Below are 17,969 nucleotides of genomic sequence, written 5' to 3' on the forward strand. Positions count from 1 at the left end.
TAATTTTCTGTTTTTAACTAACTGATAATGTTGCCTATCTCTGGGCTGATACACACAATAGGTTTACATATTCTTAAACGTATTTAATGATTATTTCTCACCAATTTGGCTAACCTTAGACTGTTTAAAAGGTTTAATAAATGGAAGCCATAAAAACGTTCAGAGGTCAGTTTTGCCTGCTTATGATATGCTTTTGTTAATCGGGTGGAGAACGGTGTTCCTCTGAGCGTCCCCTGGAAGTATGTACTGACTCTGTGTAATGCTACGGATGTTACATTACCTTGTTTTTGTGTGCCACTGTGTAACCCGGAAGGTCTTTGCACCTGGACGATCACATTTAATCCACTGTGAAATTAATTAAACAAGGTGGCCCTGTGACTGAGGTAGCTGTACCACCCTGGTGTAGAACCTGACATTCTAAGCCCATGAATGCCTCAAGGTTGCAAAACCAAGTGCTACAGACGACCAATCAGAGCGGCCAACTATAGGCTATAACCAATCAAACAATTTCCTCTCTTTGCTTCCGCACTCTCTCTACAAACTTCTTTCCAAGCTCCTAACAATTCCTGACAACTTTGGGTTTGGTGTCGCCCAATTCAAAATGATTTTTGCCCAAACTCTACAGATGTTTAATAAACCTCGGTTTATGTATCTTTTTTTCTTTTTTAATGTTTATTCAGTTTTGAGAGATAAACAGAGTGTGAGTAGGCAACAGGCAGAGAGAGAGAGGGAGACACAGAATCTGAAGCAGGCATCAGACTCCGAGCTGTCAGCACAGAGCCTGATGCGGGGCTCGAACTCACAAACTGTGAGATCATGACCTGAGCTGAAGTTGGACACTTAACTGGCTGAGCCACCCAGACGCCCCAGGTTTCTTCCTTTTTTAGATACCCGAACTCCCTGCCTGCTAGATGTAGTGACTGTCCCCTATATTCTTTAGCGTTCTCTCTACCTCTTAGTAGGTAATCTCCCATTATGGTTAATAATTCTTTATATTCAACTTGTCCTGTGCAGTGTGGTTACTTTCTCCTGAATGAACCCTGACTGATACAGTGAGCTCTTCCCATAATTGACAATAAAGTCTACCATTTGTTGATGTGGGGCTCAAATCCACAGATGACGAGATCATGGCCTGAGCTGAAGTTGGACACTTAACCAACTGAGCCACCTGGGTGCCCCAATACACCTTAGTTTATTTTTTAACATATTTTAGGGCCACTCTAAGGTAGGCATGGAAATATTATTTCATTTTACTTAGGTTGCAGACTGAGGATCGCAAATTGAGCTAATTGCTGGCCACGTGCCAGGTAACTCTCAGACTGGATTACAACACGGCCTCTGTCACACTGAGGCTGCCCAATCAGTGGTCTGCACCCACCAATGCTCAACCACAGTAGACATGTGGAGAGTTTCTGAGCCAATGCTTCTCTTAAAGAATGATGATACATGTAACAGGAAAGCCCACGGGGTTGATTTCAACGATAAGGGAAATGTCGTGGAGGAATGACACGTCTTCTTTGGTCTCAAGGGCTGTGAAGATGAGAAACACACAGACCCATAGACAGTTCACGAAAACAACTCCTGGAGGCCCAAAGAGGCAGCAGCCTTCAGCAGCTGCAGGGAGTGCTTTCCGGGACAGAACCACTGACCGCAAGGAAAAGGGGTCAACTGAGAGTGACTCGTGTGCTATCTCAGAACGAGGCAAAAGCTCTTGCTTCAAATGCAAATAAATGGCACCAGGCCTGCCTTCTACAAGGTCCTCAGGAGGAGAAACGGTGAGCATGGAGAATGGTGAGGGAACAGGGAAAGAGACAAAGAGGGGGTCGGGGGGAGGAGGAGACAAAAAGGGATGGACACCAGGGGTGAGGTAGGCAGGAGACAGAGAAGTGGAGAAACTAAAGGAGAAGGAGGAGAAGGAGAAGAAACAACCAGAAAAGACAGAAGAGAGAGTACTGGTGCCTTGCAGTGGGCCCGTGGGAAGTCACACCTCTGTGTCTACTCAGAGCATAATTGACTATTTTCTACTTTTCTTTAAAATGATGATTCACTGCTTACAGCTGTTCACTGTTCTTTAGCTCCACTAAGCTTTTCCAAGTGGTCACATGAGTGGGGGGACAGCCCACAAGGGTAGGAAACTGCCGGCCGCAACAGCACTGGTCACAGGAATGTCACAATAACAGCAAAATGAAATTAGCTAATTACCAGACTGCCACTGCCCCACTCCGGGTTTAGCAGAAAGAGGCTTCACGGAGACCTGGCACATGGCCTTGGCTTCAAAGCCGTCAACACACTTTAAGTTTAAGCCTCTCCCCAGTAACACAGCGGCAAGAGCCAAGTTGCTGATTTTCTACTGTCAAAAAGCAAGATTCTGGGCCCAGAATTACCCAAATCAACCAACGGTCATGGATGGGGCAAAGATCTGAACTCCTTAACCGACAACGCAGCTCTCCTATGGAGGCAGCTGTGCGGGGTGCGGCCGGGTCTCTAACCCCCAGGCCCAGGACAGACGCGACTGCGGCTCTGCTTCTGACACAAGCCTGATCCTGTCACTCGCTCACACCTCTGCACCTGTCACAGGCCTACAACCCTGCCCGCTGTGGCTGACAAATGTTCTATTTTAGCAGAATCCTTCCTCTAAAAAAACAAACCTCACCTAGGCAAATTCTCCAAAGGACGGAAAGCAGAGTAGCTCTTGCCCCAGGACACTCTGTACTTGGCTCTGGACCTGAAGCACACCTCCCTCACCCATCAAAGGCAGCCTTGCCCTGCTCAGACAGCGGCATGCCCGGTCAGTAGCAGACCTAGAGTGCGGTTCAACAGTTTACCTCCTTGACTAATAGTGCGTCAGGACAGGGCTGGCTCCTTCTCCCTTAGCATCTAGCCCAGGACCCAGAGCCACACAGATTTCGCGTGAACAAAGCTTAGCGCCCTTCGCTTACACCGACCCCTCTTCAGGCCCGGTGGCTGTATAGAGTTCAGTTGTCGCTGGGCATCTTGACTTACTAGGAAGACCCACAGGAAGGACATGGGTCCACCCAATGTCCTGACTCACGACACACAGGCGCAGCAGGAGGGGCCACGCTGCAATATAGCTATACCTCCAGGAGTTTGGCCCCAGAACTACTTGGGAGACAATCTGAGGTTAGTCGTCAAGAATGTCCCCAAATTATTCAGCTCATATATGAAAGAAACCAGAGGGGTCTTTATTCAATCCTAAAAATTTATGTGACATTGCCAAATGTTGTAAAGCTAGAGGAAACGTTCCTAAACTATGATCAGTAAAATATAAATGTTGACTAATGCTATAGGAAAGACTAAATGATCTACCGTGCAATACAGAGTGATAAAAACCAAGCCATGAACATATGAAGAGGTGATAACAGTATGAAATCAAAAAATGTAGAGAAGAAAGTATTATTGAGGAGATTCATTGATAAAAATGTGTTGTTCTCCTGCATTTCTCGTGTCTATCATCTAAGTTAGCTTTTTGAAATTTGTCATCTGTGATTTCTTTTCAAATTCTAAATAAATATTAATTTCCAGGCCTCATTTTGTATTTTAATTTAGAATTCTTTGTTTAGACAAAGCCCCCATATTCTTTTTTTTAAAAATTTTTAATGTTTATTTATTTATTTGAGGGAGGGGTGAGCGAGCAAGCCAGAGAGGGGCAGAAAGAGGGAGAGAGAAATTCCAAGCAGGCTCCACACTGTCAGCACAGAGCCTGATGCGGGGCTTGAAACCATGAACCATGAGATCATGACCTGAGCCAAAACCAAGAGTCAGATGCTCAACTGACTGGGCCACCCAGGTGCTCCAAGGCCCCCCATATTCTAGGCTTGGGTCTCACAGAACTTGGGTCTGCTCTGCTAGAGCTGAAGATAGGACTCAGATGTGAATCAAATCGAAGACAGTACAGCACAGTGGTTAGAAAGCTAAGCTGTGCAGTCGTGTGGGGCCATTATCGGGCTCCATTGAGTGCACGCATGGGAAATGCTTGAAGGAGCCTGGCAAACTGTAAGTACATGATAAATGTAGCTGTTGTTAGTACTGCCATTATCATCATCATCCTTATTAGTAACTGTGTTGCTTGCATGACAGTGATTAAAAAAAAAAAATCCGGGGGTGGGGGAGGGGAGTGGTGAATGCTGTACGTATATTCTGCTTACAAAAACTTTCCTGTCCTCTCCAAGAACGTATGAAATAAAACAGACAACAATGGCAGAGACATTCACAGAGAAAGAGAAACAAAAGGCCAAACAGAGGAAACTGTATAATAATAGAGATGACACTGGAATTCAGGGACTGTGCCCAAAATAAACATAAATAGATGCTTGCATTAAAAACTGAACTGAGTATTGATGAAGTCTGTGTCAGGCAGGCCCCAGAAGAAGAACAACAGTTGCGGGGGGTGGGGGGGGCAGGGTGTATACAGGGGCACTTCAGACACCCTGCCACCAGGGCAGCCCCACAAGAACAGTGGGACTGCAGGTCCCAGAGGAGGTGAGACGGGCAGGCAGTTATGCAGCACTTTGGGGGAGAAAAATGGAGGCTGACCCTACCGGGGAGTCTGGGAGGCCCAGGGCCCACAGGCATTTTCATAACAGTGAATCAAAATCGTGGCTTCCTTGCCAACTATCTCCCCACATATCTTGGCTTCCTTGTGGGAGATCAGCAGACAGGGCCTGAGGTCAAGGCCACGTGATCAGGACGGTGGGAAGAGTGGGCTGTACCTTAAGGAACAACATGGGCATAGGTGAGCCCCTGATGCCAAGTCCCTATCCACTGGTTGAAGCCGGGGCAGCATGGTGAACCCCCCCAGTGATCATGTGGCTGTCACAGGTGCCAAAAGGCATGATCCACATTGCCCTCCCCACAGACCTCCCCTTCAAGGCTCGCCCACCTCACTCCTTCCTCCTCCAGCATTTGTTGCCATGGGCCGGGCTGTCCAACATCCATGCAAATTGAGATTCCAGAACCCCGGGCAAACAGAAGCTAGGGAATCTTCCCAGTGCCAGGAAAATGAGACTCCTCTGGAATCCAGCATTAACTGGAGAGCATGGGCTTGCAAATGAGTTCAGTTTTGGCCAAGCATGTATGAAGCCTTAAAAACGATGGGAAGAGCTAAGCAGGAAGGCTCACTGATTTCATTGCTTTTGTCTCTGCCATGATAGCTTCCTGCAAACTTTCTAGTCATTTCTTGACTTTGTGTCTCTGGTAATTAAATGTTAACACAGGCTGAAACCCTGAATACCACTCCTCGAAATAGCAAACTAAGGAAACGGCAACTCTTGGAGCGTTCTATTTTAAGAAACGAGAAATTCATTGTTTCTGCTTATAAAGAATTTAAAACTTCCTTGATTTATCTGCATGGCTATAAAAGCTGCTTGACCGGTCAAGATAAAAATTCTTCACCTAACCTAGTCCATTTTCAAAACGGTGGACTTCTCAACATCACCAACAGGTCCCAGCACTGTTGCGGGGGGGAGGGGGGGATGCAGCTTACAGTCAGATGGAAGGGGCTTCTAAAGCCAGAGTTAATCGGTGTGGCCCAGCGAGATGTCTTGTGCTCCTGTCCTGTACATGACTCTCACTACATGCGTACTCCCACCAGGAACTGCACCAAGTGGTTAAATATGAAGGAAGGATCCTCGTTTTCCTATTATTAGGGTGGGCACAGGACACTGGCGGCGGCCTCCCTTCCTCACACGCAAATGTTATTAGTGGTTATGTGTTCCTTCTCTCCACAGGCTTTTACTGAGCCTGTCCACATGCACTGCGGCAGGGTCTCAGGACACCAGGATGGCGGGGACACAGCCCGCCACCCCAGAGAGCTCACAATCGAGAGGAGAGACAGGCGTGTGAACAATGAGAGCAGAATGACTGACGGCAATGGGAACCCAAGAATGGCGTCTGACTCCCTAGAATGAACCCCCCCCACCCCCCGCCCGGTTACAGTATAAGCTCCACAGAGGCAAAGATTTCCATTTTATTTACCTTCTCCCTTATGCCTAGAAGAGGACCTGGCGTGGGGGAGGCGCCCAATAGACACGTGTTGGTTGAGTGAGGAACCTGACAATGGAGGGTGCTCCTCAAAGGAGGTTATTAGAGCCAAATCAAGAGAGGAACGAGGCAGCCAGGATTCACTGTGGATTGGGGGTTCCTTGCAGAGAAAATGGAGACACCAATGCTCCCGAATGGGACCACATTTTGTGGGGCCTGAAATTTGTATATTTGGAGAAAGGGGCTTAAAAAAATACAAAATGATGAATGTAAAGTTGCAGGAGGCAGGGCCTTGGAAGGGATCTTGAAACTGAAACGCCCTTAGCTTCAGGATAAGTCCTCCTCTGAGCACGGTGAGGTCCAGAAGAGCAGAGTTCTGGGGCAGAGCTGCGCAAAGGGGCCTGGGTGGCAGGTCGAGGGCCTGGGGGCCCAGTCCCTAGGGTGCTGCAGCATCACTGGAAATCCTGCATTTATGAGAACTCCTTTCTGAAAGGGTACTGTGTGTGGCTGCCCAGAGCACACGAATCAGGCCCCCGGAGGCGAGCACTGGGACTCTGCGACGGACGTCCCTGAGAAACCCGGGATGCGGGTCTGTAGAAGCCCGGTTTCTCTGAAGAGGCAGGCAACGCTGGAGTCGGAGCGGACCGGCCCTGCGCAGCAGTCCGCCTCACCCCCCACCTCTGTCTCAAGCCGCCCTCAATCTCACACCTAAAATAGTACACAATTTGTACAGCGTCTGTTTGAGGCAGAACGAGCGACTGGCTCGCCTGGGGTGCCCACACGTCTCTGAGCCACCGCTGGACCCCAGCCTGCATTGGAAGAGGAGGCCACAGTGGCAGGCGGGCCACACGGGGAAGGGCCCTGAGGAAGGAAACTGGCGCACCAGGAAGGGGGCTGAGCGGGCACAGAACTAGGTCCCACACCACCCTCCGGCCCTGGAAATGGCGTTGTCATAGACATGCTCTTCCTTCCCTCAAACCAGGACGTTCAAACTTGGAGGTGATCAAGACAATCCAAATACGATCACACTCCCCCTCAGTAATCCGTGTTCTTCTCCAGATTGTTCATCAGTGTGTGTGCAGAACAGTGGTCTCAGCAGCGGTTTAGAAGCACGGGCTTGTTTAAAACGGGCAGGAGCGGTTTAGAAGCACGGGCTTGTTCTGTTAAATTCGGTAACAGAACCACAATGTGTCAACATCAGGACCTGAGAATAACTGGACTAGCCCTCTAGCCTCACAGGTAGGGAGACGCGGAAGTGTGGGGGTTCTATGATTGTCCTGGGGCCCAGGGGGAGCTGCTGGCGAGGCTGGGTCCAGATCCCAGGTCTCCCGACCCCTGGTCCATGCTCTTCCCCACAGCCTCCACCTTCTGTTTTGTGCTTTCGCTAACAACATGCACAAGCACATGATATAAAAAAAACTAGAGGAGAAACAGGACCTTATCTAAGCCTGGACTGAGAAGCAAGCTTGAACCTGAGCATCCCCACACAGTTAATTAACTGACAAATGTTTAGAAGAAGCATCACGGACACCAAAGTCGTAGACATCTAAATATATTTCTCACGCTGAAGTGTGGTGTCATCCTCAGAGCAGACTTACAGCAAGAATGACACACTTGTGAATACGGGTTTTTTTATATTATAAACACTGATAAGATGCTGAGTTCCCTTTTTATATGGCACGAAGAAAAGGGCACTCAAACCGAGAAATGCTGTCACTGAATGAAGATTTCATTTAATTAGGCCTGTCGGCATTAGCAAAACTTGGACACTCAACATCAGTGAGATGGAAGGAAAAGAGCTGGCTTTTGTATTTGTCAGGTTTATAAATAACTGTGGTTTTCCAAAAATTATTATCCTATTACTAAAATAAACAGAATGAAAAGACTCTGTGAAAGCTGTCAAATCAGTAACATCTAGAAAATGGGGTAGGAGAAACATAATGATGCAAATGAAGGTAATAAAGATAATAGCAATTAATGAAGACCCACAGAGCTGCTTGCACTCCGTCAGCTGTGCTCAGCAGGGGTGTCTGGAGAATACTAATGAAGGATGAGCCAGACAGGGATGGCAGGGATGCTGCCGTGCCCAGTGCCCACCACACACCCAAGAGAGGAGCTAAGTGGCACCTGGGATCTCGTCCTTGCAAAGACAGTACGTAGAGAGTCCTTTACCCTGATGCAGGGCATGGGCTCAGAGAGGCAGAGAAGAGTGTAGAGAGGAGGGAGACTGATAGCCTTGGGGGCGGTTCACCATGTGTCTCTCACACACACATCCGTCTCAGCCGCCAATTCTGCCTGCCTTTTTTGCACAAGTTAAAAGCAGTAATGAAAGCAGAAAAGAAAAAGAGGCGCCGTGTAACTGTATAAATAATTCTGTCTGAAACCTGAACTATAGCATCTTTTCCAGCCAACAGTTTTTTTCCTTTCTAGCATTTTGCTTGAAATTCTTAATACTTGCTGTGTCACTAAAAGCTGTTTTTGGAACTCTGAAATGAAGAGGTCAAGTAGGTAAGCTAAAAGGCTCTAAAGGCCCCATACAGTCAAGTTTCAAAACAACTTTAAGCTACTTATTTGAGGATACTAGGAGCAGGGCATGGAATGTTCATAACCCGTGTTTGGTTCTCAGAGAGTTTCTGTGGACCTCATCACCAGCAAGGCTGTTCAGAGACCAGCTAGAGGCAGGTGTGAGGAGTGAGGATTAAAATCCATCAGTGGAGGCGGTGCGAGGCGGATGGGCGTTCATTCCAGCAGTTCAATGGTTCTCAAGGTGAGTCCCAGACCAGCAGTTTTGGCAATATCTGGAACTCATTTAGGGGCGCCTGGGTGGCTTAGTCGGTTAAGCATCCGACTTTCGCTTAGGTCATGATCTCGCGGTTCGTGGGTTCGAGCCCCGCGTCGGGCTCTGTGCTGACTGCCAGCTCAGAGCCTGGAGCCTGTTTCAGTCTGTGACTCCCTCTCTCTCTGACCCTCCCCTGCTCACGCTGTCTCTCTCTCTCTCCTAAAAATAAATAAAACATTAAAAAAATTTTTTAAATAAAAAAAAATGCAAATTTACCCCAACCCTCCTGAACCAGAAATTTGGGGGGTAGAGCCCAGCAATCTGGGTTTTAACAAAGCCTCCAGGTGATTCTGATATGCATCCAAGTTTGACAAAACCCTCTACTAGTTCACTTTTGTGTATGTTTGAGAATTTCATATTAAAAAGTATTTTCAAGGCACCTGGGTGGCTCAGTGTGTTAAGTGCCTGACTTGTGATTTCAGCTCAGGTCATGATCTAATGGTTCATAAGATCAAGCCCCATGTTGGGCTGTGGGCTGACAGATTGGGGCCTCCTTTGGATTCTCTCCCTCCCTCCCTCCCTCTCTCTGCCTCTCCCCGCTTGTGCACATGTGCACGTGCGCACGCACACATTCTCTCTCTCTCAAAATAAATGAACATCAAACAAAAAAGTATTTTCAAGAAATCCTAGCCCCACTGCTTACTGGCTATGTGGCCTTGGGGCAAGTTACTCAATCTCCATTATCTCCAATGGAAAATGGGAAAAATATCAAGTTCTCTACCATCATCACAGAGTTGCTAAAGAGTTTCAATACATAGTAGCTGTTCGGAGCAGGAACTAAATGGTGGTCACTGAGAATCTTACAAAGTTGTGTCATTCGTACACAAGAGGATTTCAGTGCCTGAGACATAATGTACGTCTTTATTTCACGAAACCTCCTCCCAAATTGGATGTATCATCGCCATTTCACAGATGAGGAAACTGAAGCCCAGAGGGGTTACATAAACTAGTGAAGGTCACACAGATGGTGACCCTTGGATCTTCTGGCCCCAAGCCCAGGACCCTTCCCGTGACCCACCTGCAATAAGCACGATGGAATGTCAGAGTTCTAGAACAGGAAATACCTCCCTGGTGTCTCCACTTCCCTTTGTACGAGCTCTGCACAGCACCGCTCTGCCCTGGGGTGCCTCCAGGGAGGCACACGCCTGGGGCTCTCTGCCCATCTCAGACACCTAGAAACATAAGCCGCATCGAACCACCCAGGCTCCATGATCTCAGCAAGGGAGAGATACAAGGCAGAGAAAGAGTCCTTTACAGTAAGGAAAGAGACTCATTTTCAGACTCAAGAATATTAAAAAAAATCACACTGCAAAATACTAAATCTTCGTGAAGAAGCAGGTTTGAGTGCTGGGACAAATATTAATGTCATCAGGTGGTATTTAATATACTTTACCAATTAATGTTTCAAGGATTATCTTTATAAGGAAAGCCCAACTTTACACTTAAAATCGTGCATTTTTGCTCTACAGATTCATAAATATGGTACCCTCCCCTAATGACTCCCCTCCTCAAATGACAACTTTCTGCTTTGAGGGGTATAAGCTATGGAATATAGAAGTCCATAGACCCGCACCATTCAATACAGCAGCCTCTAGCCACACGTGGCCATTCTGAATTCAGAAATGCTACAGGCAAAATTTTCAAAGATTTAGAAGGAATAAAAGAATGTACGATGCCGTGACATTTCCATAAGGGTCAAATGCTAACATAATATTTCCACAATAATGGGTTATAACTACATTATTAATTACACCTATTTCTTTTCATTTTAATTTGGCTACCAAAAATTTTTTAAATTACATATGTAGCTCATACTGTATTTCTATTAAACAGTACTATAAAAGACTCCAGGAAACTTTAATATACAGGTAATTTTTTAGAAAATTTTTTACTGTTTATTTTTGAGAGATAGAAACAGAACATAAGCAGGGAAGGGGCAGAGAGGGAGGGAGATACAGAATGTGAAGCAGGCTCCAGGCTCCAAGCTGTCAGCACAGAGCCCGAAGCAGGGTTCGAACCCACGAGCTATGAGATCATGACCTGAGCTGAAGTTGGACGTCTAACCAACTGAGCCACCCAGGAGCCCCATAATATACAGGTAATTTTTAAAACTTCACGGCAAAACAAAGGCCAAGCCACTTTCTGAAACCATTACTTGGAGGAACAAGACAAATTTTGGAAAAACCACCATAACACACTAAAAACAGTCAGGTCTAGTCTGGGTTAATAAAGGAGGCAACCTGCATCGTTCAGTGTTGCTAACAGTGAACACTCTTACGTTTCTCTTACGTTTCTCCCCCAGGAAGAGGTGTCTTCCTTGCCCTACATCTGACGGGGTCTCCACTACCTTTTCCACATAAAGTCCATTTACTGGATGCTGGTAATAAGGTCACACGATGAGTTTTTTTCCAAATGTACTACAACCATCGAAGGTGATGTTACAGTTTCAGGAACGGTTGACAGAAAAAAGTGGTATTCATCACAGAAAAGGGAGCCGGCTAAGAGGAAGAGAGAAAGGGGTTTTGACTTTGTTCGCCTAAGTTTGCCCTTCCGTCCTCAAGTAAGTACTCACGTAAAAAGTTAGCTAACTGTTTAGATCAAAAATAACAGAAGCACAGGAGAGTTTCAGGGCATAATATGTCACATTTAGTCAAGCATGTTCCTTTAGATGTGTCCCTTTTTACTTGTGGAAATTCAACTCGTTTGAATACTGGGGGCTAAATCTTTTAAGGGGATTGGGGGGCTGGGAGCCTGAAGAAGAGTCCTCAGAACCAGTCTCCTGGAGGGCCCTTTCTGCGACCTGTTCTTCGCTAAATCTTTGCTAAACCATCTCTAAAGAATGACCAGGACCATGCCAAAAAAGAAAAAAAGAGGGGGGGGGGCTCGGTATTATGTCAGAGATGGAATACAAAGAAAGCAAAACCACTCACAGTTGCCACTGGGATCCAGAGCCCTCCACCCCCATCAGCGCGGAAGGCTGGAATACAAGCCTGAGTTACAGGACAGCAAAGCTGTATGATAATTAAATAAACCTGCCAGGAGGCCACGATGGGCCCCAGAAGCACATGGCCTGTGGGAGAATGTGCGGAGATGGTTTCGAAAGGCTTTTTGGAGGAGCTGGCTTGGGAGTTGGGCCCCGAAGGGTGCACAGGAATGGTCTAGCAGTAAAGCGTGCCACGTATAAAAGCGCCCTCGATCGAGGAAGACAGAGCCCCGTCAGGGTGCATTTTAGAAAGTGCAGAAGAGGAGGCCAGCAAGAAAGTCCAGGGCGGGCCTCCAAGGATCAAATAAGCCCTGCTTTGCCTTCTCTGCAAAGGAAAGTCAGGAAAGGAGTTTTTCTGTGTTTTGGAAAGCACAGTCTGGCAGCATGTTGGAGCACGGCTCAGAGCGAGGGAAGACCGAGCCTGGTAAGCTGACCGGGGCAGGCCCGATAACCTTTGGAGATGAGCCGTCTAGAGGGCAGTCACCACTACTATCTCCATCTGATAGAAACGCAATCTTGGCGTAGAAATGTCAAGTAGGTTTAAACAACATGGGACGCAGGTCTCATGACTGAGTTCAGGGCTCTTTCACCAGTCACTTCTGCTTCTCCCTTAGTGTAGGGACAATTCTCCAAAGCAAGGAGATCCTAAGACAGAACTGGGGCCCGGCTCCTCCCAGGCAACCTGGCAAAACCCTCAGAGATCCACTGGTAAGTGGCACACAGTCGTCTGGAAAGTGAGCACCAAAAACTTCTAAAGCCTCAAAATGTTACTCTCGGAGACACTTGGGACTAGCTATACTGTGTTACAGAGATATTTCAGAACTGTAATTTCCAAGCTTTCCTGGTTCTAAAATTATACTCACAGTGATATGTCATCTGTAGGCCCGTCAGGCCTTTGTGAATCTCCTGCATAGTCCTCCCTGCTAACAGCTCCAAATTCCGCGGCCACTTTTCTGTCTTTCCAGTTCACTCATCTCACTCATTACGTTGGGTACCCATCCAATAGCCCCTATTTTGCAGCTCCTAAAACTCACCGTCCACCTGGTTTTGAATAAACTAAATGCAGACCCTGAAACTAAAACTCCAGGGTCTTGGCCTGACTCCATCACAGGTTATTCTGAGAGCAAAGCTAACAACCTGGAACCTGGAGCTTTAGCCCCAGAAGAGAACTGAGATTATCTGCTGTGTGCTTCTCATTCTACAGAGGAGAAAACTACGAAAGCGGGGGCTAGGGCAGGGGTGGGGAGGGAAGTGTGAGGAGATAGTATGTCTCCAGCCTCTGGAGGGCTTTGTTAGGACACCCATGCCACGTGCCACCTGTGACCTAGTCCGGCTGTCTTGTATTTAGCCATTACCTGTGCTTTCTGAGTGGCTGTGCTGCAATGGGTACTGACACAGCCGTAAAACCTTCTCTGTGCGAGTTTCCCATGCCTGCAAGACTAGTCAATCCACCCCGGCCCTTTCCAAGCATGCACTCCCCGAATATTCCTTCCACCGACGGCACCACAAAGTATGTGTGCATCTTCGCGGACCTCATTCATGCAAACTGTTCACCTGAACGGTCAGGGGTCCCTATGCCTTCCGTACAGTGGGGGTAGGCCTGCTTTGGATGCTGAAAATTCGAGGACATGTCCTTCCTAGAGCTGATGGTGATTTAAGTGTCATCTGCCTAAGTGAAAAAGGATGGGTGAGATTAGCACTCCCTGCGCCTAATAAATTCCACGTGAAAGCCTCCCCCCCCCCCCCCCCTNGCTTGGTGGGAGGAAGGATGTTGGTAAGTGTAAGTCTGGCACATCTCAGGGCCTATAAATGTGGGTTGAATGAAGAGAGGAGTAAACAAATCAAGGGGAAAGCCAACAAGCCTTGTGAAGGCTTATAGCTCTGAGTAAGTGGACATTCCCAGTTTCTCACCTGGGAATACCTCACTACAGACAGTGTACGGGAACTTCTTTCCTTCACCACTCAATATTTTAAAAACAAAAATACTACTTATTAAGTATCATCAATGTAATTAACATCATTTATTATTTCTAAAGATGTCTAGAGGGCCGAAGGGCTTTATAAGCATAATTTAATTAACTCAGTTACAGCCATCTTAGTTTTATAGGATCTATACAATGACATAATCATGGCCCATACTCTTAGATTTCAGGGTCTGTGTCTTAATTCCCTCCTTTGGCTATTTCTAAATAGTAAAGAAGGTTTTCCCAGGCAATACACCTACTCATCGAGCCAGAGGCCTGGCCTCCTGTCCTCACTGCTTCTCATGCAGTCATTTAGCCAATCCTGTGTTCATTCGAATATCCGAAGTGAGAAGTCAGGCTCAGTTTTTAACACTTGAAGAGCCCAGAAACGATAACAAAGAGAAAAGGTATCTCAAAAAAAGAAATGTTTCAAAAAATACCTAAGGAGTATGGCTAACACATGAAAAGTCAGCTCTTCTTTATCTCCACATCTTTCAACCTCCCCAAGTCCCCAAATAAGACCTGTGCTGTAGTCCTCGGATGCCTCTCGAAAGTAACCTGGCCAAAGGGCACCACGAATGACATGTCCTGGCCACTTCTGACTCTGATGCCACATCCTGTTCCTCTAAATTGCTAAGCAGTAACAATTAGAAGAAATTAGTTCCAGGAATTTAGAGTTGGGGGGTGGGGTGGGCAAAAATAGGTATTCAAACGTAAGCAGGGTAACCAACCTGCAGACGTCAAGAATGTCCTGACTGTTCCCCCCGTTAGTCATTTACAGCCCACGAAGTCATTTTTCAATGGGGCTGGCAGTGAGCCTGCATGGGAGTGGACAAGTTTCACCATGCGCTGCCTCCCCCACTTACTGTCCAAATGAGGCGACAAGGCCCACTTACGAAGGTGTCTGGAAGTTGAACCTTGCAGCCTCTGAAGCTTCATAATGTCCCATCACATACTTCTCTAAGAAGCACTGGCTTTACCTAGCACCGAAGCAGCAGCTACACTAAGGGAGACCTCTGCCCTCGCAGAGGAGAAAGAAACATTATTGCCAAAGAAAAGCAGCAAGAGACTTCTGATAGAAGTTTTCCAGAACAAACAGTGACTTACATAAGTGCTTGAAGACATATTTATAGTTACTAGTAACTGCACTGTTAGTTATCCACAGCCCAGTCATTTTTCAATGACCATACACTGTACTAATTGCAAAGAATTGGAAACAAATAACCATCAAATTATGATACTGCTATAGAACTGAGTACCATACAGCCATTAATAATGACATAAATCTATAGATGGTGACAAATGTGTTTTTCTATATGTTCTGGGAGAATATTAATGCAGAAATCTATAGTATACCACATTTTCCAAACACACATACCACTGTAAGTTATATTTTTATATGCACAGGAGAAGTCTGAAAGTATATACACCAGGGGCACCTGGCTGGCTCAGTCAGGAGAGGGTGTGATGCTTGATCTCAGGGTCATGAGTTCAAGCCCCACGTTGGGTATAGAAATTACTAAAAAAATCGATAAAACAAAAAAGAAAGTGTATACACCAAATAATTAATTGGGGGCGCTTTTGGAGTAAAGGTAAAGGCACTTTGTTTTTCCCTATTTCTACCCTATATTTCTTATTACATGCATTAATTACTTTTGTGCCTTCTAAATTATGTAACATTTTCCCCAATGACTGATTGTGTACATAAATAAAATTGGCAAAGTTGATTTCAAAATGCTACATCTTGAATCAAGTAAGTTACTTACATTTAAATATTAGAAATGTTCTCACCAAGTACATGGGCTACTGGCATAATAATAAGCAACAGCACTACAATAGCTAGATCTCATGACCGGGCTGGCATACTTTACAAAAATCATCTTGAAAATAAGCTGTATTCCAAGCAGTTTATTGAATTTTCATTTGCTGTGAGCAGCGATAATCACAAGTAAGAAGATCCACCCTGGGCAAAGGCTTAAATATCCTTGTCTCTCATATCCAGTGTTAGCTCTTTTTATCTTGCTTACCCCAGTGGAAGAAGAGAAACGCTATCAGATAAAAAGTTCCTTGTTGTATCACTGCGGCCTTCACCTCTCCCTCGTTTCTCTCTGCAAGTGCACAGAGCCCGAGCTCCGCATGCTGCCAGCAGCTTCTGGGCCCACCAGGAGCAGCTGAAGCCAGCACAACCTCTACAGTGGAAAAAAGAACTCCCAGTGTAACTTCCTGAGGTTGAGATTGACCTAAACAAGGAACTGGGACAGGAGTCTCAGATTTTTTGAGCACTAGAAACAGAAGGAAGTTTTTTTTTAATTTTTTAAGTAATCTCTATGCCCAATGTGGGGCTCGAACTCAGGACCCCCAAAATCGAGAGCCACATGCTCGGGGCGCCTGGGTGGCTCAGTAAGTTAAGCATCCAATTTCAGCTCAGGTCATGATCTGGCAGTTAAAGAGTCCAAGCCCTGTGTCAGGCTCTGTGCTGACAGCTCAGAGCCTGGATCCTGCTTCAGATTCTGTGCCTCCCTGTCTCTCTACCCCTCCCTCCCCTTCTCAAAACTAAGTAAACATTTAAAACAAATTGGAAAAAAAAAAAAAAAAAAAAGAGCCACATGCTCTTTCCCCTGAGCCAGCCAGGTGCCTTGAGAAGGAAATATTTTAAAAGTCACTTGTGTGATTAAAAAAGAAAAAAAATCACACAGCATCTTTCTATGGTGTATTTAAGCCTCTGGATAAATATTTCTACACATCTGGAGAAACACTGACAAAAGACTTTTAAGAATATTCACAAGGGAACCCAAACCACACAACTTCCTCCAAGAAATCATAAGCTACATCAGCTAGGAGCTTTAGCCAGTTAAATATATCCATCATAGAATGGGCTCAAGCCGCTCAACAGATAAATGAACTATTGTGCCAGCAGAAAGAAATCCACGATAATGAACAACATCTCTAAACAATATACCAGGGGGAAGAAAACCAAATCACTTGGGTGAAAATCTGCAGTGAAAAAGCTCATCATATCTACTGACTTTCTCAGTTCATAGTTAGCAGTGCAATTTTCAAAGCCAAACAATACAAAGCAGCCTCACATGTCACGAAAGAAAACAATTTAATTCCAATCCAACCCATTATAAGGAAGGTCAAGTTCGGATTATTAAAGACACTAATTGAAAATTAAGTGAATTAACTAAACACTTTATGATCACAGCCATTGAACCTTTGTTAAAAAACAATCACTATATAAAATCAGTAAGTACTAGTTTAACAATCCCTTTAAGAGATCATTAGAAAGGCTGGATTGTCCCCTCTGCAGTGCATGCTGGTGATTTTTTGCAGTTTGCTTAAAAAATTATGTGCCTTTATTGTACTAAAGAAATTCCGAGAGGGAAGCACAACCTACTCACTGATGGTAACAAGACAACCATTTTTCACATTCCTCCCTTAGAGTCTACCCGGAGTGCTTTGAATTTATCCCGACTGCCCAGAGTTCAGCTAACAGTAAGAACAGAACGGAAACTTTTTATCAATTGGCTCGAAGTTTAGGTTATTTCTTACTATGTTCAAGGCTGACCTATTAAAATGAGTGAGAACACATGCAACTTCAACAGTTATGTTCCTTAACCCCATGTCATCTTAATTCTCACAATCTTATAAATACATAATGTAAACATGTTTTCATCTTGCAAAGGACTTCCGCGCCAACCCTGGGGAAGGGCGGTTGCAACGCGCCTCCCTGGGTTTATGTTTGGCAACACTGCAGCTAGGTGGGACGTGCGTCTGAACAATACAAAGTTGTTCGATACAAAGCAGCCTCCTGCAGACCACATTCACCCAGAAAAGGTCAGCGTATCCTTTCCTCCCAAAGAAAAGTGGAACCAAAGTGAATCTGCAGGGGAAGGAAAGTTCGCGAGGAGACGGGCAGAGCAAGTTCGAAAACCAGAGCGCCAGAAGGCACTGGGCGCGCACCCCCAGGAAAAGCAGCGGGCGGAGAAGACCGCAGAGACGCGGCGGCCGAGCCCTCTCACCAGCACTGGCCGCGGGCTCTCCGCCTCCGCTTCGCCCGCAGCCGCGTCCTTGCGCTGCAGAGGGGATTCAATCACCAGCTCCTTTCTGACGCTTCGACAGCTCATCCTGCATTTATCCGCCTGCATTCTCGGCTGCGAGCGCAAATCAGTAGAGTCTGAAA

The 17,969-nt window shown here is 46.1% G+C and overlaps 1 protein-coding gene across 10 annotated transcripts in view; it reads right to left on the reverse strand.

The window, feature by feature from the left end:
- Window positions 1-17,945, reverse strand: part of DOCK9 (dedicator of cytokinesis 9) — a 180,204-nt gene extending 162,259 nt beyond the window's left edge. For all 10 annotated transcript variants that reach the window (XM_077753879.1, XM_077753883.1, XM_077753877.1 and 7 more), the window contains exon 1: window positions 17,809-17,945. In XM_077753879.1, coding sequence (XP_077610005.1) covers window positions 17,809-17,934 — 126 coding nt within the window. In that variant the 5' untranslated portion in view covers window positions 17,935-17,945. The remainder of the gene's footprint in view (window positions 1-17,808) is intronic.
- Between the last annotated feature and the right edge of the window lie 24 nt (window positions 17,946-17,969).

Source organism: Crocuta crocuta, unplaced genomic scaffold (genome assembly GCF_008692635.1).
Source record: "Crocuta crocuta isolate KB4526 unplaced genomic scaffold, BGI_CrCroc_1.0 scaffold31, whole genome shotgun sequence".
Classification (NCBI taxonomy): Eukaryota; Metazoa; Chordata; class Mammalia; order Carnivora; family Hyaenidae; genus Crocuta; species Crocuta crocuta.